This window comes from Monodelphis domestica, chromosome 6 (genome assembly GCF_027887165.1).
Source record: "Monodelphis domestica isolate mMonDom1 chromosome 6, mMonDom1.pri, whole genome shotgun sequence".
Taxonomy (NCBI): domain Eukaryota; kingdom Metazoa; phylum Chordata; class Mammalia; order Didelphimorphia; family Didelphidae; genus Monodelphis; species Monodelphis domestica.
Window position 1 is genome coordinate 274,504,709 of NC_077232.1, and position 24,067 is coordinate 274,528,775.

Here is a 24,067-nt window from a genome sequence, read left to right on the forward strand (position 1 = left end):
AAATCAATTTTTTGATGAAAGTTTTCTCCAACTCAACAACTCTCTGCAAAACTCCAGGTGCAGAGAGAGATACAGAGACAGAGAGATAGACAAAGACACAGAGGGAGAATCTGAACATGCTCTGGACAATTTAGGTAAAATAATGGAGGTTCCCACAAGCTAGGCTAAATGCCAAAGGCCTGTCTATGATCCTTTTGTCAGATATAGCTAAAGTATTTTGGTATTCATATTTGCTAGGAAGAATTGGATATGCCTAAAATAAAAACTCCTTTTTTGTAAGGAGGTTTGTAAACCAACATATGAATGAATGAATGAATGAATTTATTACTATTACTATACTAAATGCTTTGGGTTTAATTCTTTCAGTTTGGGGGCATACAGAGTAAGGATCTATAAATAGCCCAGACAAATACCTAGCCCTACCAACCTCCTACTAAAGCAAAGATACTGAGAGGAAGCTCCTACCACATGCTTTACACTCCTTTTCCTCTTTACTCTCAACCCAGAAGGCAAATACAGCAGAAAATAAGATGAGGCAAATCTGGTGAAGGATCATTCAAATGGTCTGCCCTGATGTGGAACTCAAGAAGTTACCTTGTTAGCACACAGCAACATGGGCATTTTGATATAGAGATGTGGTTATCCTCACAACCAGGTGTTTCCAGCGGATATTGTTTATTTTTAAAAAATTTTAATAAGCCCCCTTGTATCAAGCTGATAGTATGTAGCCATCTTAAAAGCTAAGAATGATAAAATACAAGGAGAAAGAGTCAATGAGATTCTAGATTTAAATGGAGGCTACCTATTATTAATTCAAGAAGTACATGGCCCAAGGAAAGTCACACATCTCTAGTCTTTCTCGTCCAAGCCATGTTTGATAACATCAATCAATCAAGAACTGATTACTCAATGTCTACTATGTGCTTAGCATTACATTTTGATACTAGACACTTGGGGTAATCCAGAACAATTCTAAGAGACTGTTTCAGTTCCTACTCAGTTTTTAATCTAGTTGAACAAAAAAGACTTTAGATCAAAACACATTTCAAAACACAGCAGCAGAGAAGCAAAGTGGTACAGTGGTTTGAGAGCCAGGTCTAAAGAGTCCTGGGTTCATATTTAACATCAGGAACTTCATAGCTAGGTGACCCTAGGCAAGTCACTTTGTCTAGCCCTTACTGCACTTCTGCCTTGGAATCAATAATTAGTATCAATGCTAAAGGCAGCAGGTAAGGGATTTTAAACATTAAATATGTGGGATAAAGATACAGTTAGTAGTAGTAGTAGTCTCTCGGTAACTGAGGATGATGATTGTCTTTGTGCGTTTTCATCTATGGTGTATAAATGAGTGTGCACAAAAACACTTGTGAGTGAAGGAGATTTAAGTGGAAAAGTCGATGCACAGAGACAGTCCCACTCTCTCGGCGTTGGAAGCCTGGGTCCAGTGGCACGAAAAGTCGTTGCACCTGGAGACTTCCTCAGCTGCATTGGATGGCCGTGTTGTCCTTTGTGCTCCAACACGCCCTAAGCACTCCACAGTGCTTTGCTGCGTCGCATCTCAGCCTTTGAACCTTCTTATTGGTTTCTTCTGTCTATTCGGCTGAAGCAGTCTTCACATGCTGGGTGAGCAAAGCCCTGGTTCACCAGGGGTCGACGACCCGATGGCTACCCTCACAAGGTTTAGCCGGCCTGTCGAAGCCGTTGCCCGGAGTGTGGCCGCTGCTGTATGCTAGCAGCTACTGGGAGCCACAAGTGAAAGCTGGGTGTCAGGTGAGGGTCAGAGGCTGGAGAGCAGAGGCTGGAGGGCACGACAAGCCCTTCATACCAGAGATACTACCCCTAAATATATAAACATATGGAACATACAAAGTAGTTAAATACAAGATGAGGAGGGGCTAGTCAGTTAAGATTTCATATAAGAAATGGGATTTGAACTAAATACTGATGGGTAGGTAGACAGACGGAAAAGGGAGGGTATTTCAAATAAAGGGAAAAGAAGAAGTGAGGGCATAGAATAACAGCAGTCATGATCTATTTAGGAGGTTGTGAGAAGATTAGACTATGCATATACTGACTGGAGAAACTGTGCTCTGGGCTTCTTGACATTTCTAAATACAGCAGGTTTAGCCTTGGACTAAACACCATACTATTCAATGTGGTGCCCCTTTACAGTCTGCTAGACAGAGCTCTCCAACATCCATGGCTTCATTTCCTGGGATAGTTAGGCTTCTCCCACCAATCATTTGTTCTAGGGAATGGAGAACTCTAACATTTCCTTTGCTAAAAGCCCAGTCCCTAAACCTCAATGACATTAGTATACTGCAGGTTGGTCAAGAAATAAATGACTCTAAAATCTCCCTCATAAAATGTGATCCATTTCAAAGGATTTTGAATAAGTTTTGTGTATGTGTGTGATATTTTATACATGTAATATACATATATAAGCTGTATGTATGTGTATGTATGCATATAATAATATATATAACTACATATAATTAAAAGGAACTATAATATATTCAGTTCATTACTAAGGAGCAAGTAACTTTGGTAGTGCTCCTCCTGTTCCTGCTTGCTATGAAATCTACTATCTAGGGGATAGGGGGAAGAAAGGAACCCAGAGATTCCTAGATGGAAAAAGTTTTAATAGAATAATTTGGCAAGCGATCTCATTCCCTATTGATAAAAAGAGAATTATATGAATGGAAAAAATATTTGTTTAGAAAAAATAGAAAGGAAAGTTCAATTCCACATCCCTTCAATGTTTAATCCCTCCACTAAAGAACTTTTAGCAATCAGGGCTTCATATTTTGAGCTCAAAACAATTTAGTTCACTCCTACAAATACATATTAAGAACCTACTCTGTGCCAGTTCTGTGCCTTGAATTCCTTTCATTTCTCTTCATGGGCTGCAAAATGTGACATAATTTCTCAATATCCTTTAATTTTACTAAGGATGGTAATATTAAAAACAAGCTAGAGGTAGCAAGGTGACTCAGTGGATAGAGAGCCAGGACTGAAAACAAGAGGGCCTGGGTTCAAATATGGCCTCATACAATCCCTAGTTATATGAATCTAGGCAAGTCACTTAGCCCCAAATGCCTACTCTTTGTCTCTCTTCTCCCTTAGAATCAATACTCGGTATGAATTCTAAGATAGGAAGTAAGGATTTTTAAGAACCATATTAATTAAAATAATGGTAAAAAAAAATTAAATGACTTAAAGCCAGACAGACCTGGCCTTTTGCCTCATAGAAAATGAAAATGGCTTCTTTCATCTCTTTCTTTGTTCATTCATTCCTACTCTGCAAGAAGGAACACTGTAACCTGCAAGAAGGAACCACACAGTGCTGTCTTCTATTCTTCAGTCTATACAAAACACTGTTCCCATGAACAATTATGCAAATGCTAGTAATCCATTTACTTGGCATTATGTTTATTTTTGTTTTCTTTTGATGGCTCAATAGGGGAAAAATTATACTAAAAATAAACAAATGGAACAAAGACTTTTTCTTGGTGGGGTGACCTCTGATTTTATTTATGTGGGTAACTTTTGACATGAAACTCAATCCATGTAGATTAGTGACTCACCTACAAATTTTTGTCTCAGAGAGATGCCTAGTTCATCCTTTATTTCCTTTCTTCTTCTTCTTCTTTTTTTTTAAACTAAACATCAGTTCCAAGACAGAAGGGTTAGACAACTAGAGTAACTTTACTTGCCCAGGGTCATATAGATAGGAAGTGTCTAAGGCCAAATTTGAATCCAGACCCTCTCAACACCAGGCTGGCACTCTATCATCCACTAAGGTACTTAGCTGCCTCTGGTCCTTCATTTTCAGAGGGTCAATAACATCATAGGGTGATGTCTTAACTCATGCATAAACTGAATTTAAATGAGGCACTGTTGCACAAAAGTAACTTAGTCACACAATTTGGAAGCTATAAGGCTTATCATCCAACCAAAGGTCTAGAGTTGATGGGACCTCTAACGCCACTCCTAGATTTTTACAGATAAAGAAACAGGCAGGTAAATAAGGCCCATGGTCAGACTTGTAGTAAGTATTGGAGGTGGGATTTGAATTCATGGCCTCTGGTCTCAGAATCAGTGAACTCTCCACTGTGTCATATTCCCAAGTGTTCCTGACAGCAAGGCTAGCTCTTTCTGCACCATGCTATTCTGAGTCTCCTCTAAAGGAAATCCATTCAAGAATATTGCCACATATCTTAATAAGATGGACTTTTCTAAAGTTTAAAATATACTGGACTAATTCCCCATATCCCATTGTGGAAAAGCACATGGTCTTCAAATACTTTTGAGTTAAGCTTTTTTGATCTAATGAAAAAGGGGAGAATCTATGAAAAATGAATTTGGGTTTATTCTGAGTTTTTAATTCTCTCTTCTCCCTTTCCCCTCCTGGTCTTATTTTATGAGAAAAAAATGCAGCCAAGCTGAACTAAAGCAAATTGGTTTAATTCCCTTGAGGAAACAAGAACAAATTTTCCCAGCAACTTTCTACTTCAGGCATGCACACGTGAGCTCTTGGATGGAATGTATAAGCAATTAACTACCTCCATCTGGAATCAAACAAAACACTAAACTTATGAGAGCATAACATCATCAGGCAAAAGCCTGGGCATGAATTGAAAGAACATGGCAAAGCAAAATGAACAAGAGTAGAAAGCAAAGTCTGGAAAAATTAATGACCCTTTGAAGGCAAAATTGTTCCTAGGGGTACTCAGAGGGTATCTTTTTGAAAGGAAGAAAAGGGGCAGAAAAGAGCAATTTGAGTAACTATCAAATTGGAATTTAGACAGTTTACAAGAATTACCCAAACTTTAGACACTTATCAAGAAAAACACGTGTCTACTTAAAAGAAACTGGTACATGGCTCATTTTGTGAAAATGTTCATGGAACATCTTTTCAGCACAAAACTACAGATTCAAGACAAAGTTACATATTTCATATGTACTAATGGGCAGGTATTGAACACAACCCAGCTTTGCCACACATCTCACTAACATGAATATTACTTTAGGTATCACTTGTCTACATAGCTTCCAGAAAATAGAAATAGCTGTGGTCTCTGAGATTGCAAATATCTACTAAATAGATTCAAATGAACTAGCCAGCCATTCTTTAACATAAACTTTTTATATAGACAGAAATGATATTAGCCTTGTAACACCTGCTAATGCCACTCTCTTCCCCCAAGCCACCCACAATATTCTCCTACTGTTCCCCCATACCATTAGATTAAGAGAAGATAGCAACTATATACAATGTCCCTCTTAATCACATTTAACCTCCTCCCACCAAAAAGAATTGTAAAATGCCAGAAAAAAAGTACAGAATATAAAAGAGAAGAAAAAGAACCAATTTGCAGAAGAAACAACAAGAAAATAACCTGGACTTGAATCAGGCTAACAGTGATGAACTGGTTACTGTGGTAAAAAAGACTATTCCATCCAAGAATCTATAGTCTCATGTTTCCCATGCATGCTCCCTAGATTTAGGGAAAACACATTTCAAAGAATTTGGAGCAAAAATAGTTAAATTAGTAAAGTACTTCAGGCAAAGTTAGCCCAGGAAGGCTGAGATGTTTAAGAATAAAATCTGGGAGCCCAAAGGGAAACAATAAGGAGGGAAAAAATGTATTTGTGTGAAGAACCTGTGGAGATGCACAGAGAACTCCATAACCAACTCTGGTTAAAAAATAAATATACAGAAGATTCAAGCAAGTTCAGGCATAAATATAATAAAAACATCATATAATGGATATATAATATATATTTAAAATGAAAAATGATAAATATCAAATGGAATTAAGGCTGGCAAGGGAAGATAAAGGGTTTGAGGTGGGGAAGTTGTTTTTATGATATCAAGAGGGAGAGCTCAAAGAAAAGCCAGGATTTTTGCTTGGGGTAACTGTGACTATTATAACTGACTACAGAGAGAAGCAGAGGGTACATCTAAGGGGCTCTTCTGCCTTGGAACCAATATTTAGTATCAATTCTAAGATGAAAGGTAAGGGTTTTTAAAAAACAAAATATATAAATTTCTTACAAAGAAACACAGCTGCTAGACTCTTAGGTTGTATGTTTTCTCTGCCACAGAGAACACCCTTTACATGGAAAAGGATCAATCAAAAGTATAACAGTCAATTGAAACCAAAGCTAAATAAGAGAAGGCAGGGGAGGGAGTAAGCATTTATACAGTGCCTACTATGTACCAGGAAATATGCTAAGTGTTTAATAAATATTACCTTATTTGATCCTCATAACAATCCTAGGAGGTAGCTGCTAATTAAAATTGCTATTCTAATTTTACCTAACAAGAAACTGAGCAAGATGGAAGTTGTGTTTAAGTGTCTGAGATTGGATCTGAACTCACATCTTCCTGGCTCCAGACACAGCACTCTATCCACTGTGCCACTAAGCTGTCCAAATAAGTAAGACAAGAATAAGAAAGTACAGAGCTGCCCTCAAAGAATTAGAAGCATCTGGCTGAGAAGAACTCCCAAGTGTCTTTGCAGAGCCACTTGTAAACACTATTTGACAGATCATGGAAAATAGTAGAGGTACTACAAGATTGGAGAAAGGGAAATGTTGGTCCAATTTTCAAAAATGAGATAGGGGCAGCTAGGTGACTCAGTGGATAGAGAGCCAGACCTGAGTATGGGAGGATGTGGGTTCAAATGTGACTCAAAAATGTCTTAGTTGTGTGACCCTGGGCAAGTCACTTAACCTGAAGTGAGTAGCCCTTACTGTTCTTCCTTGGAAACAATACTTATGGACTCCAGTCCATTTAATTTAATTCTGATTCCTGAGAAAATTTGAGAGAGTTAGTAGATATATATTTGCCCACCCCTGGGCTGGAGCATCAGGCTAAATCAAATGAATGAAATGTATTAGAGATGAATGCAAAGTCTTGTACCTTGGCACAAAACATCAACTTCACAAGTATAAAATGGGAAAGCCATGATGGAAATTGTTCTGAAAAAAGATCTGGGCTATTTAGCTGACTACAAGATCAATATAAGTCATCAGCGTGGTATCCAAAAAAGCTTATGTAAGCTTAGATTGCATTAGGAGGGGCACAGTTACAGAAAAAGGGAGGTAACTGTTGCTGAGACCTCTCCTAAAACGCTGTATTCATTTCTCGGCACCATGGTTTAAGGACATTAATAAGCTGGAGAATGTCCAGAGGAGAGCTGATCAGGGTGGTGAAAGACCTTGAATCTATGCCATATGAAGTCACTGGGAACGTTTAGCCTGCAGAAGAGATTCAGAAGGGTCACGATATAACCATCTTCAAATATGTGATAGGCTGTCACATGGAGAAGGGATTAGACTTGTTCTGTTTGACTCCAGAGGGCACAACCAGGAATGAAGAAGCAAAAGAGATCAGCCAAGGAAAATGCCTACAAGAGACTCAGCTAAAATCACACCTTCTGCAAGAAGCCTTTCCCAGAGTCTACCCGAATTGACTCTTGTCTATATCTTATTTAAACATAGTTGTTTTACACATTGTTTCCCCCATTAAATTGTGAGCTTCTCAAAACAAGGGACTATTCTTTTTTTTGCCCTTTGTATTCTTAGTACTTAGCACAGTGACTGGTACATAATAGAGTCTTTACAAAAAAAATGATAATTGGGGCAGGGAGGTGACTCAGTGTCCTCAGATGCCTAACCCTGGGCAAGTCACTTAACTCCCATTGCCTTCACCTCTCTTCTGCCTTGATAAACTGTGATTGATTCTAAGACAGAAAGTAAGGGCTCAAAAAAAATGTTTTAATGATAAATGACTGGCCACTGAAGTCTTCCAGGAGCTCTATGGCCTGATTCTCATTAACTGTCAAGGCCACTTAAGCTGATTCCCCATAAAGGGGAAGGTTGGTTGATATTTAAAAGGCAATGCAGTGAAGTAGGAAGGAAGATAACTGCAAATAGAATCCCTAGGTTTAGAAAGTCTTTTCTGGAGCCCCAATTCATCATTTAGTATTTCTCTAACCTTGGGCAAATCACATATTGATTGAGACTCCAGTTTCCTGATCTAAGGAACAGAGATGCCACTCCTAGGATTTGAAGAAATCTCAGAAATAAGCTCATGGAAATTCCTCATTTGGCAAAAAAGCAGAACGGGAGGCCTTGGAAATTTCTGCAACTTGCCAAATATCCCACACCTAGGCACCAACCCAACACCAAGGATTCAGTGTCATGACACACACAGAGAGTACTTTCTTCCCTGCCCAGTGGGAACCCAGGGTCCTGTCGCATGGCACAGTGAGATAGCATGAAGGTCAGGGAGAGAGAAAAAAGCAAATGCCATGTGGACAAGGCTGCTGACTACAAATCACGTCCTTCACACATTGAGCTAAGGAAGACACATGTCATTTTGCATGTGGTTATTGTCAGCATGATTCCCTTTGTTTGCTTCTCTGGACACTTCTTTTAGACTCTGTATTTCTTGCCTTGCCATGTATTTTAATTAATGAATTCATTTGTTTGTTTGTTTTAAACCCTTACCTTCCATCTTAGAATCAATACTGTGCACTGTGCAATACTTCTAAGGCAGAAGAGAACTAAGGGCTAGGCATTGGGGGTTACCAGGGTCACGCAGCTTGGTAGGGTTTAAGGTCAGTTTTGAATCCAGGACCTCTCATTTCTAGCCCTGGCTCTCAATCCACTGACCCACTCACCTGCCACCTTTGCCATATATTTTAGTAAAAATGATTTTTGCTCCCAACTTTCTTTTGTTATTTAGACATCATGTACTTACATTACTCAGGAATGTGACTAACAAGCAAATAACAGGTTTCAACCAAAAGTATGCTTAATTAAATAGTGTTCAAATGCCTTGAGGCATGTACAGAATGACTTACACAAAGATTACAGGCACATTTCATTGCATTAATATCCTTTAATCTACAAAACAATGAAAAAAACCTTATAGTAAATACACCTCTCCCCCAAATACTTCTATGCTTTCATATTTAGGAATTCCATTTGCATCTTTTCTTATTAATCTCAAAAGAAACTGGAGGAAGGAATTGGAACAAACCTTAGCAAGACTGATGTTCGCTATCATCTACAAATCATCTGCCCCACCAGTTATTACCTAAACACTGGTGATGATCCTGATAGAATCCTCTCCCACAGGCAGCCACACATTGCCTTTCTTTCATCAGCAGGGATGGCTGGCACGAGGAACATTCAAAGCCATTGGTACACGTAGCACACTCCTGCTGGCAGGCTATCCAATCCGTATTCAGGAAAAAGGAAGAAACATCCAATTAGGTCAAAGACATCATTCCAGTAACTAAACATTCGTACCCAAGCACAATGCTTTATATCCCACTCATCCTGTCATCCACTAAGACACCAGGATCTTTCCCACACAAGTGCGCTCTGCTCAGCCACCATCTGTATCCCCAGCACTCTCCAATCCATATTTTCTTCTTATTCCAGAAACAATAATTAATAATTCTATTTACCATTCTATGGATCTACTCACCATCTCTGTCATTACTTACACCAAACTCTCCTTTTCTGGCTACCATTATTTGTTTTGTGTTATACTTTCCTTCTAGAATATAAGCTTCTTGAAAGCAAGAAGTAGGCCCTCTTTTTGCATTTCTGACATAGTGCCTAAAAATGCTTGTTGATTCATTGATTGATTGGGCCGAACTCCCTGATTATCTGTGGTCATGGAGGGACAAGAAAAACAGGGCTAACAAATGTTAGAAATATAAAAAAATACGTATCTTAGCAAACATTTTCAGATTTTTCTTTTGCTAAACGTTATACAATAGATGGCAACAAAATGGACTCAAGTTTTTCCCTAAGTTCTTTTTTCCTTCAGTTACTGGCTTAAGTTTTTCCCCAAGTTCTTTTCCCTTCAGTTACTGGCAGGAACACTAACCACCATAAGAAAGAGAGAAGGGAGAGGGGGACTAAAAGTGATACCTGAAAAATAAAAAGAGGAAGAAAGAAAAGGAACAGAAGTTTCTTAATTTTTTATAAAATACCCTTACCTTCTGTATTGAAATGTATTGGTTCCAAGGCTTATGGTATGGGTTAGGCAATGGAAGTTAAATGGCTTGCCCAGGGTCACACAGCATTTGAGGCCAGATTTGACCCCAGGACCAACCATCTCTAGGTCTGGCTCTCTATCCATTGAGCTACCTAGCTGCTTCTATAAAATTTCTTTAAAAAAAAAAATTACGTAGCAGGATGTTAAATGCTTTACAAATAGTTATATGACATGCCTAGAATCAATGAACTAGTAAGTGTCTGAAGTCAAATTTAAACTTAGGTCTTCCTAACTCCAGGCCCAACACTCTGGCTGCCCTTGAAGGAAAAGTAAAGGATCTGGACAACATAAAAACTGAATAAACCATGGCATAGGAACAAAGGCAAAGAGTTAATCACCAATTTGAGAATTTCTTTCATTTGCCTCTCTTCCTATGTGATTCTCCTCTATATCTTCCCATAGATCTTTTAATGAAAATGTATGAATTACTTAAAGGATTTCTTTTTACATCTTTTTGGTAATCTCTACAACATTCAGACTGTCATCCTTTGCTCTTGCTACTAGGACAGCCTGCCTTCTTTTACTTCCATTAATTTCCTCAATTACCTTCCTTACTGTGTTTTGGATATGGATAATTGAGATACATTGCCAGCTACTCACACTCACCACACATCTTTCCACTGCCTTTTTGGTCACTTTCAGCTTTAGTTCTTCAGAGACTGCTGTGTTCCAAAATTCATAAACATATACCATCATCAAGAGATCATTCATATTAAAAAGGCATGCCTTTGTGCCAAGGAGGCCTTTACTTGCATGTGAATTTGATTTAAGTGAGGCAGAGTTGCACAAAATTATCAGCCTCCCTCTTTCTTCCAGAGTTATTAAAGTCCAGCAGCAAGATAAAACAACTAGTGTGAATTTTAGATTTTCTCCACCCTTATTTGTCTTTATTTGTCCTAGCAACCAGGAATGTATATACCCCTACTTAAGAATTAAGTATTGAGGAGGATGGCCTATGACAGATGCTAGCAAGTGACAAAATAAGAAACAACTGACAAACCCCCTGGGCTGTCCTAAGTCAAGCTTAAGCTACCATTGATACTACATTAGATGCAGGAAATGATATAAAGAATGATCTATATATTTCGTGTCTCTTCCTATCTCTAGCTCTCTCTTGTGGAGATGTGACTCTCTCTCTGGCTCATGTGGCTCATGGCAACCTGCTAGGCATCTTGGCGGTTTTCCAGTTTGAGGCTTGCCAGTGAGGTGACTGGAGAAGCTCTGTAGTGTGGGTTAGGTGAGGCATCTTCCCTGAGCGACCCAGGTGAGTGGTTTCCTCCCCTTTCCTTTACCTCCTAAAACACTATCCTCTTAGGAGGCCTCATCTCAGAGTAGACCTCACGGCTAGAAGCCGAGCTAGTTTTAATCTTCTGAGGAGGCCTCATGGCTGAATTCTCAGAACTTCCCTTGGCTTAGGCTAGGCCAGAGAAAACTTTTATCTCCCTCTTCTTCTAAATTCCTTCCCTCTATTGTAATTAAACCACCATAAAAAGCCCAAACTGATGAGCATTTTATTGGGATTGAATTAATCCCTGGCGACCACTAGTATAATATATTCAGTCAATAACCCCTAATATTACCCCTTACACTAGCAATGGTCCAGGATGCAGTGGATGATGTTGCTGTTTGACCATAGTGCCTACTTCAATCACTTTCATGACTGTTAGAATGAACTGTTCTAATCTGACCATTCCACTGAGGTAAGTCTTCACATGCTTGGAGTAGACATCACTCTTAGATAGGGTAAAAAGACATTGGCCCTGTAGAGCACTATAATGTCTTTCTACCCTCTCCTTGAAAAAAATCCCTACTTTATAGACATGAAAGTTGCAAATCTTGAGTTTCGTTTATATCTTAAAACTTGTACCATATTTTCCAAAGGACTTTTTGCCAGCCTTCCTTTTACTCATATTTGCAATGAATTTTCTCAGCAAATATTATAGTATAGTATATGGTGACCCCTAGAGAAACTTGTAGAATTCATCATAGCTTTTCTCTCCTTCTTCAACTTTTGTTGATACAAAGAGCTGCAATTATTTTTCCATAGATCTTCTTGTTTTAGCTTTATTAATAATGTTTCATTGCACTATTAGCACTTTAAAACAAGATGACTGCATGTTGTATGAATTATTCCTTACCACCTTTGGGTCCATGAAACAATCTATTCTGCTATATCTTTTATTGTTTTGAAAATCTATGAGCCAATGTTTTATTCAGCTACAAATACTTTTATTCCTTTGGAGGGGGGTTGGATTATTTTTCTGGAGAAATAAACATTAATGTGATCTTCTTCCAGTAATACATTTTATTACATGACTACAAGTAGATCAGCTCCTACCACATAGGTTTTCTATATAAGGCAAGTGAAGACAAGTACTAGACCTCTTTCCATTTAAAGGGGTAGAACACTTTGACAAGTTACTTAAAATCTCAAATCTAATTTTATCAACTGTAACTGGGCTAGACAATCTCTCAGGTTCCTTCTAACTCTAAAAATTATGTTAGAAAACCTCTATCTTGGAGTAATGGTTTATCCACTGAGCCCCCCAACCACCTAACAAATTAACTCTTTCTGGCCACTAAAAGTGCAGCTAGGTACATTAAAAGGGTCACTCAGTGGATTGAGAGCCACACCTGCAGATGGGTATTCCTAGTTTCAAATCTGGCCTCAGATATTTTCTAGCTATGTGACCCTGGGCAAGTCATTTAACCTAAACTGTTGAGACCTTACCATTATTTTACAATATTGAGAATAGAGTCTAAGACAGAAGGTAAGGGTTTTTTTTTTTTAAATAGTTAATTTATCTATAATTCTTTAAAATTAGGTTCTTAAAAAAAAAAAAAAACCTTTACCTTCTGTCTTCAAATCAAAATTGTATATTGGTTCCAAGGCAACAGAAGGGTAAGGCAATGGGGATAAGTGACTTGCTCAGGGTCACAGAGCTAGGAAGTGGCTGAGGCCAGATTTTTTAGCTTATTCTCATAAGAAGCAAAATAAACAAACGGCTAATGAAGAACTACACAGCTGCAATCTTCCTGTTGTAGGAATCTCTGGTTTTATTGGTACTGGGAAGTCATGAATGAGGAAATTCACTCTGCCAATGTAGTTCAGCACTTCTTCTACATAGTATAGCCTTAGAGAGTGGCTGAGAGCAGTGAGAGCTTAAGTGATGGGCCTGTATTCACAAAGCATGTACGTGGCAGGCATGGGACTTGAACTTAGGTCTTCTTAGCTCTCAGATTAGCTCTCTATCCAAGAGGCAATGCTGCCTCTCATCATCAAAAATGACAACCAATTAGATAATCTTGAAGGTGCCCTCTGACTCTAATATTCTTGGTCTTTGTCTAGACGTTTGAAGGGATGATTAGGAATAATCACTTTCTTATATCCACCAGTAGTGGCTGCTAGAGGATGTAAAGCTGTCATCTTCACCAGTCCTAATGGGTGAGCATGTCTCATGCCCACCACATCAAGGTTAGCTCCAGGCAGGCTTCACTCCATACCGTGGCCACCTTACCATCTGCTCTACCCCACAAGGTATAGCTTTCCTCCCTGCTTGCTTCTAAATTATGGAACTATCCTCAAATCAATTCAGCCACTGCTATTAGAAAGGGGGCATCATCATTGTACTCGTGACTCCAAAACAAAATACCCCTCCTCACATACCATGTGTATTATTTCCTCCATGTAAGCTCTCTAAAGATAGGAAAGACTTCTTCCTTTTGTTTTCCTTTCTGTATTGCTTGATTTAAGATAATCTATTAATAAATGCTCATAAAATTCATTTTTTTCATTCATTATCTATTCATTCATCCCTTATAATAACCTCCCAAGTGAGCTAATGCCCATATGTATGAAGTATTAACCCTGGTGCTAGCAATTCAACTGTACCTAAACAAAGACCACCACTCTGGTAGAATCCTGGGTCACAGCTATACACACAACGACCATTCTGCAACTTCTTCCCAGGATCTTGGCAGAGGTCACAGTGGTCTGGAGACTCAGAACAAGTGAGGCAGTCTGGGTGGCAAGGGACTGAAATCAAGGACAAACAAAAGAAAACAGTAAGTAAAGGTCCTATGTTTTGCCTTCAGACTGGCCCTCCCAGGAGAAGACAGCCATCACATCACCAGAATGTAAATATGAAAGAGAGCAAACACAACAAAAATTCATTGCTATGAAAGAATTGCAAAGTGCTTTTTCCTAATAAGCCTATGAGTACTAACATCATCTGGATGCAGAAGATAATACTAAATACATATTCACAAATAGCTTTTTGTTTTGACTGATGAGGATAGAGAACCAGAATGACCAACTTCCAAAATAAATATGATTTTAAAAGCATTTGGAAAATAATTTATTTTTCATTAAATAGATTTAAATTTGAACTTAAAGGTAACATGAGTGTTTAATATTTAAATCAACTTTCCACATTTTGTGACTCATTGACCTTATATCACAATCTCTTTGAGTTTGGAAATTAGCAAGTACTTGGTTGTTAAAATAGTTTTAATAATGATGATGAAAGTGATATGACAAAGGACAGAATGAAGGAAGAAGAGGAGAGAAAACAGAAGAGTTGGCATTGGGTAGCAGTTCATATTTAATGTTATACATCATTTGAGCCTCACAACCCTGTAATGGGAATCCTATATATACAGACTAAGAGATGTTAAATGACTCACTCAGAGTTACACAGTTAATAAACACCTTTGGCAAAAATGGAACCCACCCTTCTGGATTCCAAACCCAGCACCCTCTGCTCCAGAGACTGCCTCTCTAAAATAATTATATGCTAAACACACCAATGTATTTTTATTGGGAAGCCCACTTGAGGCATTTTTGTGAAGGCAACCTAATTAAATCATAAAATTGCTTTCCATTCTCTAAGCTATATTAAGTGTCACAAGTTAACCACCACAAAACAGATGCCAATATAAAAAAAATTAGAACCTACAGATGAAAACTATTAACTGTGAAAGGCAAATCAAAAATACCACCTATTTACACATGAGCAAAATGCTGTGCAGACAAAACAATCTTAAAAATTGCTAGCAATCAGTGGCTTTATAATGACAAATTATCCCAGCTATAACATGAACAACCCTGCCAAAAGATTTATTGGACTTTGATTTAGTTTTATGTTGTTCTTGTTGTTATTGTATAGCAATACCTGCTATTTCACTGGCATGTGGAAATCCTAGTGTGTTAATTCTCATTAACTGATTAATCAACTCAGCTCCTATTCAATTGAAAGCAGGGGTGGAAAAAAATAGATATTTTTGAGAGGAAAAAATTCTTACAGTTTAAAAGATTAACTTCTAAGGTCCCCCGCCCCAAATAAATCACCTTTTTGTAATAGTTCGCCTTAAAAGAATGAGCAACTAAAAGGCTTTTGGCAGTCATTTTTGCAACCTCAAAAGAAAAAAAATCCCTATGTTATGCCAGCTTAAATGAATTACATAAAGACTAATGGCAAATTGAGAAGAAATAAATTGGTTCTCCTAACACTAAGGAAACAAGGGCAAGAAAATAGCCCAGAGGACTATCTTTGGATTTTGTGACCATAGCCATCACTCTGCAGAAATACTAGCTAAATTTTACCCACCTGGTTTGCAAGCTGGGCAGCACTGTCCCATCATTTCTACTGCCAAGGTACCCACTGGACAAAGGAGGCAGGAGGGTTGATAACAGATTACTTGGGCATCCTGACATTCACACATTTTGCAAGGACCTTCATTCCATCTTTCTCCCTCCTACATGAGAATAAAGGAATGAACAATGTAATGAGAAGGCTTTCAGTTCCTGCTTCATTTGCCAAAGTGGGGTGGAGGATGAGACAGTCTGAGTATTCACAAATTATTGAATACCTGGGCAAGAAGGTGGCTCTGTGAATAGAGAGCCAGGCCAGGAGATTGGAGGTCCTAGACCCAAATCTGTCCCCAGACACTTCCTAGCTGTATTAACTTAGCTCTTTCCATTCTTCTGCCTTGAAACCAATACATAGTATTGATTCTAAGACAAAAGTTAAGGGTTATTTTTGTATATTTTATATATTTATATTTATTTTGTATATTTTAAGTATATGAATATCACCCCCTAAAGGTACTTAACTTGGGATATCTGTTACAGAGCTAGGTGGGGAAGTAGGAGAGAGAGGGGGGAGAGAGGGAAGGGGGGAGGGGGAGAGGGAGAGAGAGAGAGAGAGAGAGAGAGAGAGAGAGAGAGAGAGAGAGAGAGAGAGAGAGAGAGAGAGAGAGAGAGAGAGAGAGAGAGAGAGAGAGAGAGACAAAGAGACAGAGGGACAGAGAGACTGACAGAGAGAGAGAAAGGGAGGGAGGGAGGGAGAGGGAGAGGGAGAGAGATGGACAAATGGACAGACAGAGAAATAGGAAGGTGAGAAGGAAGGAGGAAAGAAAGGAACAAACAGAAACAAACAACTACATTTCAATATAATTTGCTTCCTTTTATGTATTTTATTTTATGCATCTAAATACAATATTCAGAGAAAGAGTTTGTTTGGCCAGATTGCCATAGGCATCCTTGGCATAAAATCAGCTGAGAATCCCTAGTCTCAAGTCATCATGGATGTTTCTTCATAAGGAAAAAGCACATGAACATGACTCTTATTCTGCCTAATGGGAGAGTATATTAAGCAGATTTTTCCAGTAATAATCAAGGGGAATTTGATGGGGAAATTTCTGTAGCTTTATTGGGACATTAAAGCCTCTGTGTACTTAAAACAAATGCCTCTCTAGGTTTGGTTTCTAATGTATGACACATGTGCCATGTGCTGTGCCAAGTGCTTCACAATTCTGAAATATTCTGTGTGTTCAAGCAGATAATGCTAATAAAAATGTGTGTTCTGCCCTAGGATCCAGAACATTTTTTAAAGATGATTTCACTTATCCTCATCATAGTCTTATGACAATGGATAAGTGGCAAAGGCCATGAATAGGATGTATGAGAGCAAACAGCAAGGAAGAAGAGGAAAGAATGAGGAATTATTTTTTAATTAAATGACATTAAATTCTCTACTGAACCAACTAATCTGACTTATCATAGTTTGCTCTGCTAGATGAAAAATAAAAACTGCCCTGCAAAAATAAACCTTTTTAAAAATCAATTTCCAGGTGAAATGGGAGGACATAGCAAGAGACTCCAGACTTCCCTCCAGCTTCTATTTCCCAACTATTCCACAACTGAGTTCTGCAAGGACATATACGTGCATGCGCACATATGCACACACTCATATCTCCTTTGGCAATTTAAAACTTGACAAGATAAAAAGATATTTAAATAAGCAAAGGTAAAAATAAGAAATTTCCGTTTTAATAGCACACAAGGAATTGTGAACAAAAGAAGACATCTAGACCTTGGATAAAGGGAATGGGTGATAACTGATGGATCCAAATCTAAATTATCCTGACTTCTCCCTAGTCCCTTGACATACTTTCAGAAAAACTGATTATACACTCAAATTCTGGGTTTCCCTAGAATGTTCATTCTATTAAATAAAATTTCTATGTATATGTTGAAATTCAAATTGTTGCAAAATCTGTGTAGTGTCACTCAAATTTGAGAAAGGCATTGACATAAAGAGAAAAAGCATTATTAAAAAGTTTACCACTCTAATCATCATAACCAATAAACAAAAGCCAAGAATTTAAGTTATTTTTACTCAAAGATAATGTTACTTATGACAAACACATAAACCATGGAAAACATATCATATTTCAAGGAAAATATAATAGTTTAAATAGTTTAAAACAAAATTGCAATTCCTGCTACAAAATTAATTTTTTCCTATTTTGAAGGCATGGTAAGGTCAAAGAATATAAAACCACATGGCAAAAAAGTGATACTAGTCAGATTCATGTTTGTTTATAGTGTTTCTACAGACAATATTAGTATTCTTATGTTACTTAAGTGAGGGCTGAGAGTCCTATAGATATTCCAAAATTCAGTGTTTAAAGAATTATGGACCTACAAAACTTTTTAAAAAATAGAGTTCACACTTACCCCCATAATAGCACTGTTAGATAGATAGGATTGTTGTCAGAACAGAATTAGGTGATTTAATCCAAATTTGAAAGTAAAGTTGTTTAAAAAAAAAAAGTTGATCTAGAAATTAGACACTTTCATCCCAACATTGACATCACCTTGTCAGTTCAGAAGCAATAGAAAGTGGGCTAGAGTCCAAATCTGAAGAACAGGTTTCAGCTTCAACTTTGTTGAATATGAGCTATGTGATGAGGTGAGCTACTCTGGATGCCAGGGTGGTGCAGACAAAAGAATAGGAGATTAGGAAAAGAACTAAGTTCAAACTCAAGCTTGGTTCTTATGGAGCCCTAAATTTCTCTGTGTGTCTCAATTTCGTAATCTATAAAATGGGGGTGCTGAGTAAAATGATCTCCACGGTCCCTTCCAGACTATGTATTTTATATGGCTGCAAAGAAAACACTTCATAAGCATTTGAATAGTATAAAAAGGTGCTCTATCATTACTACTTTTTATTATCATTCTTAATGAGCCAATAAAGCATTTTTCATCCTTTCAAAATATTAATTAATCTCAAATTATGAAATGTACTGTGAAAACCTACCTTATGTAAAAATAATGATGAACTACATAAAATAAAATATTTAGATGGAATAACTGTTCAAAACTGTTTAACTTGCCAATCAGGTTCAAACTGTCCGGATACTTTCGGATACTTTTGATAGAGGTAATCAAAGTATCCTCAGTGATAAAGTGAAGCTCAAATGTGAACTTCCCTTCAGGGCCAGGCACAAGGATGCTAAACAGACTCATTATAACAATAAAGTATTTATTGAAATATATAAGGATAAATACAGGATTTCTAATTCTAAGGGATTCTAAATCCACCCAAATAAACTCCTTGGTTCTGCAAGGAATCACTTCTCCTGTGTTTCACAGGCGACACTATTCCTCCCTGATCTGACTAACCCAAATTTATACTATCTAAATAAAAACTACCACTATTATCCTTATAAATCTTAAATTAACTTCATCTTCAAATTATAAAATAGCAAAGGCAAGCTGATTGAGTTTCAACAAGAATCCATTTAGTACTCTGAGTCTTCAGAGTCCAAATCAAAGACCAGATTTTTCTTTGGTCTTCTCAGAATTAAAACAATCTAATAAAACCACAATAGATATTCAATAGTGTTTCCCAAATTGGGAAAGGAAAACACTGAGTTCCTTCATGACCTCCTCCAGCCCTGAGAGAGAGAGTCTCTGCTTGTGTCTCTGGCCAACTGCCAGAGAAGAACTCCCAATTGCCAAAGAGAGTAACTGATACAGAAAAACTGTAAGCAGTTGAAATTAACATGTGCTCTCAGCTCTGCTTCAAACTCCCATTCTTTCCTCAAGCTAGTCACTTTACTTCTTATCCCTAAACTAATAAAACAACACTTATTTTCTAATATCATCCTTACAATTTCTGGGGAAAAGGTAACATAAGAGAATCAATAAATATTTGGAGAGGCAAAAATATCTTTTTATTTTAGTTCTGTGTAATGAATTAACATGGTGAATAAATGTGGAAAAATAAAATTTAAATGTAGTTTTTTCTGACTGTCATATAACAATCACTGTCATCTTTTAAATTAAATTTTTTTACCATAAATATTAGGAATAAAAATCAGGTCTGCTTCATTCTTATACTCACATCTTTTATATGTTCTTCATAAAGACAATGCTGATGTCTTGAAACACACTCAGGACAGCATTTTCCCTCCAAGTGAATTAACTCTTCATCCTATAGAGAAATTAACATCAAATTAAAAGTTCACTGCCAAAAAAGGAAGAAGCAAATTGGTTACTTGATTGGATAAATTACTCAACAGCTGAATTTTTTTCCATGATTCATTTGACTGAATTCTCGATCCTCCTACATCAGTGTTCCAATTGGCATTGTATAACCACAGTTTACACTGTGAGGTATTACTGGAACTGAAAATGGGGTCTGAGCTCATGAATTCATGTTTCTTCTCAGTCTCCATTTTGACCTCATACATTTTCATTTATTTGAAAATCTTTATTAAGTGCCTATGATGTAGAAGACACAGAGTTGGGCACTAAGCATATAGACACAAAAGTTAAATGGCCCCTACCTTTAAAGATTTTACAAGAAGTACCAACACAATTAAATACAGAGGATAGTCAAAGTGATTTCTACAAGTATTTACAAGTAACAACTCTGGGGATCAGGAAAGGTATAGTGGAGAAGGTGGTAGCTGGTTGAGACTTGAAAGGAATTTAGAAATATAGGAGGGAGAGCATTCCAAGCATAGTGGACAGTCTGTGGAGAAATATAGAGGTGGGAGAAGGAATTTGGTGTACTGGGAAGAGCTTGAAGGACAATTTAGATAGAAAAAAAGAATATGTGATTCCATCTTCCAGATCACCTGGATATTATTCATTCCTTTGCTGCACCAATCCCAGATGATGAAATGGCTCATCTCTTCACAAACATGTAAGCCCTCTACTTATATTCTTTTTTTTTAAACCTTACCTTCGATCTTAGAATCAATACTATGTATTGGTTCCATGGAAGAAGAATGGTAAGAGCAGGTTATGGGGTTAATTGACTTGTTCAGGGTAGTCACATAGATAAGAAGCGTCTGAGACTGGATTTGAACCCAGGATTCCCATATCAAGATCTAGTTCCATATTCCCATATCCAGGCTCATATCCAATGAACCATGTAGCTGCCCCTTAATTTATTTTTTTTTCCTCTGCAAAATACGAGGTTTATTAGAATTTCCATTTTCCTGGTGATTTTTTCAGCTGGTCTCAGTGATCTCTGCCTACCTACTCATACCTCTTCTTGGAACCTACCTGCTTTTCCTGGGCTGGACACCCTGTCCCTCTCCCCTAATGCCCCTCCCTCATGGTCTCTCCACAATGTCCCCTATTGGTAGATTTGAAATCTGGACTCTTTAAGATATCCTGAATTAGATCTCTCCAGGGCAATAAGGTTCCTTTCTCTCCATTACAAATGTAAGCTATTTGTACCATCCCAAGGGGTATTTGAGCACCCAGACCATGTGAATTTGTGAAATTTAGCCTCCTTTGGGGCAATCCAATGCAAATCCCTGGGGCAGAGGCTGGATTCCATTTCTCCTCCCACAGATCTGCCCAGTCATAACTTGGTTTTCTGATACCTAGGGCAAATTGGAGCAAAGTGGAGAGGAGTGGTACAGACTGGTTCCAAGATGAACAATCTGACCTCCTGTGCAGGGCTTCTAGGAAGGAAGTAGCTTATTTCCTTTCCAGACTTTTACTGGCCCATGACCCCACTCTCCTGGGGTCTGACTTCTTTCCCAACAAGGGTATAGGTGAGTGAATTACTTCAAGGCAGAGGCATGAAGATTTTCTGACCACTGTGAGGATGAGGTACCATTCCCCTTTCCCGTCCTCCCATCAATTTATTGGTACAAAGCCATGGCTGCTCTAGGTATTGATCTCTGGAGTCTTAGGAGCCTAGAGAGAATGGCACTGCCCTACCCTAACATCCAAGTCTTCAATGTGAAATGTTTGTAGAAATTTGCTGGGTTGGGTGCATGTGTCTGTGTGCGAGTTCCTCCATTCTTAACAATAATCTGCTATAATTTCCTTTCCTATTGGCCCTGGGACTCTGTCCCTCAAACTTGCTCTATTCCAGCATTTTTGTCCCTGATTTGAAGAAAATTAAGAGTAAGGAATACCCACCTGAGCTGTGGACACAAAGCCAGGGAAAAAAAAGCTAACACATTGATTAAGGAATCTGGAAAAATCCTGGCAAGCTAGAAATATTGGGTGAAATCTACAAAGATGAAATTTAGTGGCAAATGCAAAATCCTCCACTTGGTTAAAAAGAAATTTCAATTTACAAATATAGAAAAGGGAGTGGGTATGGCTAAACTATTTTGCAAAACAAAAATACTTAGGAGTTTTATTAAACTGTAAGCTCAAGGAATTAGCATGCCATTATAAATGACATGTAAAGAAACTTATCATGATGGTCCCATTGGTCAGAACACATTTGGGGCAGCCTGTGTTGTTCTGTACCTCATCTTTTTTAGGAAGAATGTCAATAAGCTGGAGAGTTGCAAGTGGATGGCATATAGGACAATGAAGGGACTGGTTGAAGGTCATGTAAAAGGATGATTTTTTTTTTTAAGGTGCAAAGGATATTGAGCCTGGAACAGAAAAGACTTAGAAGGCAAGATCATTGCCTTTAAGTATATGAAGAGCAGTCTTGGGGAAGAGGGTTTAGACTCATTCCATTTGGCCCTCGGAGCAGAACCTAGAGCCCTGGATATTACAGAGACACAGATTTCAGCTCAATCTAAAAATTTTAATAGTCACAGCTGTTCAAATGATGGGTTGAGCTGACTTGGTAGGTAGTGAATTTCTTGTCACAAAGTTCAAACAAAGGTTGGATGACTCCTTGTTAGGGATGTCACAAAGGAGGTTCCAATATTGAACAAGGCTAGGCCAGGCACTCTCTCAAGTTCATTCCAGCTCAAAGTTTCTATATCACCAGTACTTTGCTAACTCAGTAAAATTCCTCATGAAGAAGGTCACCCAGAAGTCTCCTGGGCTGGGAGGTGAAGGCAGAACATGGGAGTCTTCTGAGGCCCTGTCAGGCCAACTAAATGGAGCATCCATTGGGCTGTTTACCCTAATGTTTCCCTCCTGAGTTTGTGGATTTTCTTCCTTTTGTGGTCACATCTTTGGAGTCTTGTTTATGATCCTTGAAGGGGAACATGATTTCCTGCTAGTTCCCTATGCTGAGACCCAGGCTTCTGCCCTGGCTTGGGAGTTCTCCCAAACAAACTTCTCAAGTTGCCAATACTCTCTCCTTGTGCACATCCTCAATTCTTGCCAAGGGCCAGCTCCCTGGGGTTGGGGCATCTGGCATCACAGATGTAGTCTTTGTGTTAGTACAGTATTTTATACTTTTCAAGGAACTTTATTAGGTGACATCTATTAGCCTATTTGAAACTCACAAGGGCCCTGTTAAATTGGCTGGGCAAATAGCATTTCCCTCTTTTGACAGAGGAGATAGAGGTCCAGAAAGAGGATGTGACTTGGCAAGGTCACACAAGTTAATGGTGGACTATAATTGAGTGCTCTTTCTGCCACTGTGCCCCAAATCTTGATGACTGCTGGTCAAGGCCTGGCTCAGAGGGGGGCCTTGACTACCTTCCACCACTTCTGACCAATAGCGATGCAGAGAATGAAGCCGCACCACTGTACCCCATTCCTCACAACTTTTCCTTGCCTGGGTCCTCTTGTCACTACTCCCTCCTGATATCACTCATGGCCCAAACCTGGTGAGGGCTTTGAATCCAGCTCAGCCTCTCCTCCATTCATCTCATCTTGGTTCCTGTGGCTCATCTTCTTCTCTCTTCCTCTTAGAAGCCTGGATCGGTATGGGATCCTGGGCCTCTGCTCTGAACTCCTGAAAACCCTTAATCCTGTGTGGTCCCCTCTGGGATCCTCCTAAGCCCTAAAGATACTGGGGTATAGCTGAGGAAGGGAACAGAGGAAGAGGCCCTGGGGACAGAGGAAAGGCAGGCCTCACTGGAGTGGGGGACAGAGCTCGAGTTGGCCCCCTTCCTCCCCCACACCCCCACCATAATCTATGTGTCTCCTATCCTGGCCAAGGTTGAGGCCTCCATACTGGTGCCCTAGAATTAGGGCTTCCATCACCCTGAACAGCATTGCAGAATTTCAGTGTCCGTCACATTTTAAAACTGATCAGCCTTTGTATAATGTTTTTTAAACCATTTCTAAATAAAATGAAAATATACAGATTGTCACTTTTCTGGAAAGGAGGACAAGAAACTTGACCCTGGAGGGCCCAAGTGGTACAGTATCCTTGGGAAAAGAATGCTGATTGGGGAGGAACCCAGGGGTTGGGGGGATTAGAGTAATGCTTCTGGAGCCCCGTGTACAAT

The 24,067-nt window shown here is 38.6% G+C and overlaps 1 protein-coding gene across 4 annotated transcripts in view; it reads right to left on the reverse strand.

Moving 5' to 3' along the window:
- FRAS1 (Fraser extracellular matrix complex subunit 1) overlaps positions 1 to 24,067 on the reverse strand; it is a 637,413-nt gene that overhangs the window by 365,648 nt on the left and 247,698 nt on the right. For all 4 annotated transcript variants that reach the window (XM_056803248.1, XM_016423079.2, XM_007495970.3 and 1 more), the window contains exons 10-13: positions 19,786 to 19,875; positions 15,700 to 15,847; positions 13,983 to 14,126; positions 9,116 to 9,250 (exon numbers count right to left, since the gene is read on the reverse strand). In XM_056803248.1, coding sequence (XP_056659226.1) covers positions 9,116 to 9,250; positions 13,983 to 14,126; positions 15,700 to 15,847; positions 19,786 to 19,875 — 517 coding nt within the window. The remainder of the gene's footprint in view (positions 1 to 9,115; positions 9,251 to 13,982; positions 14,127 to 15,699; positions 15,848 to 19,785; positions 19,876 to 24,067) is intronic.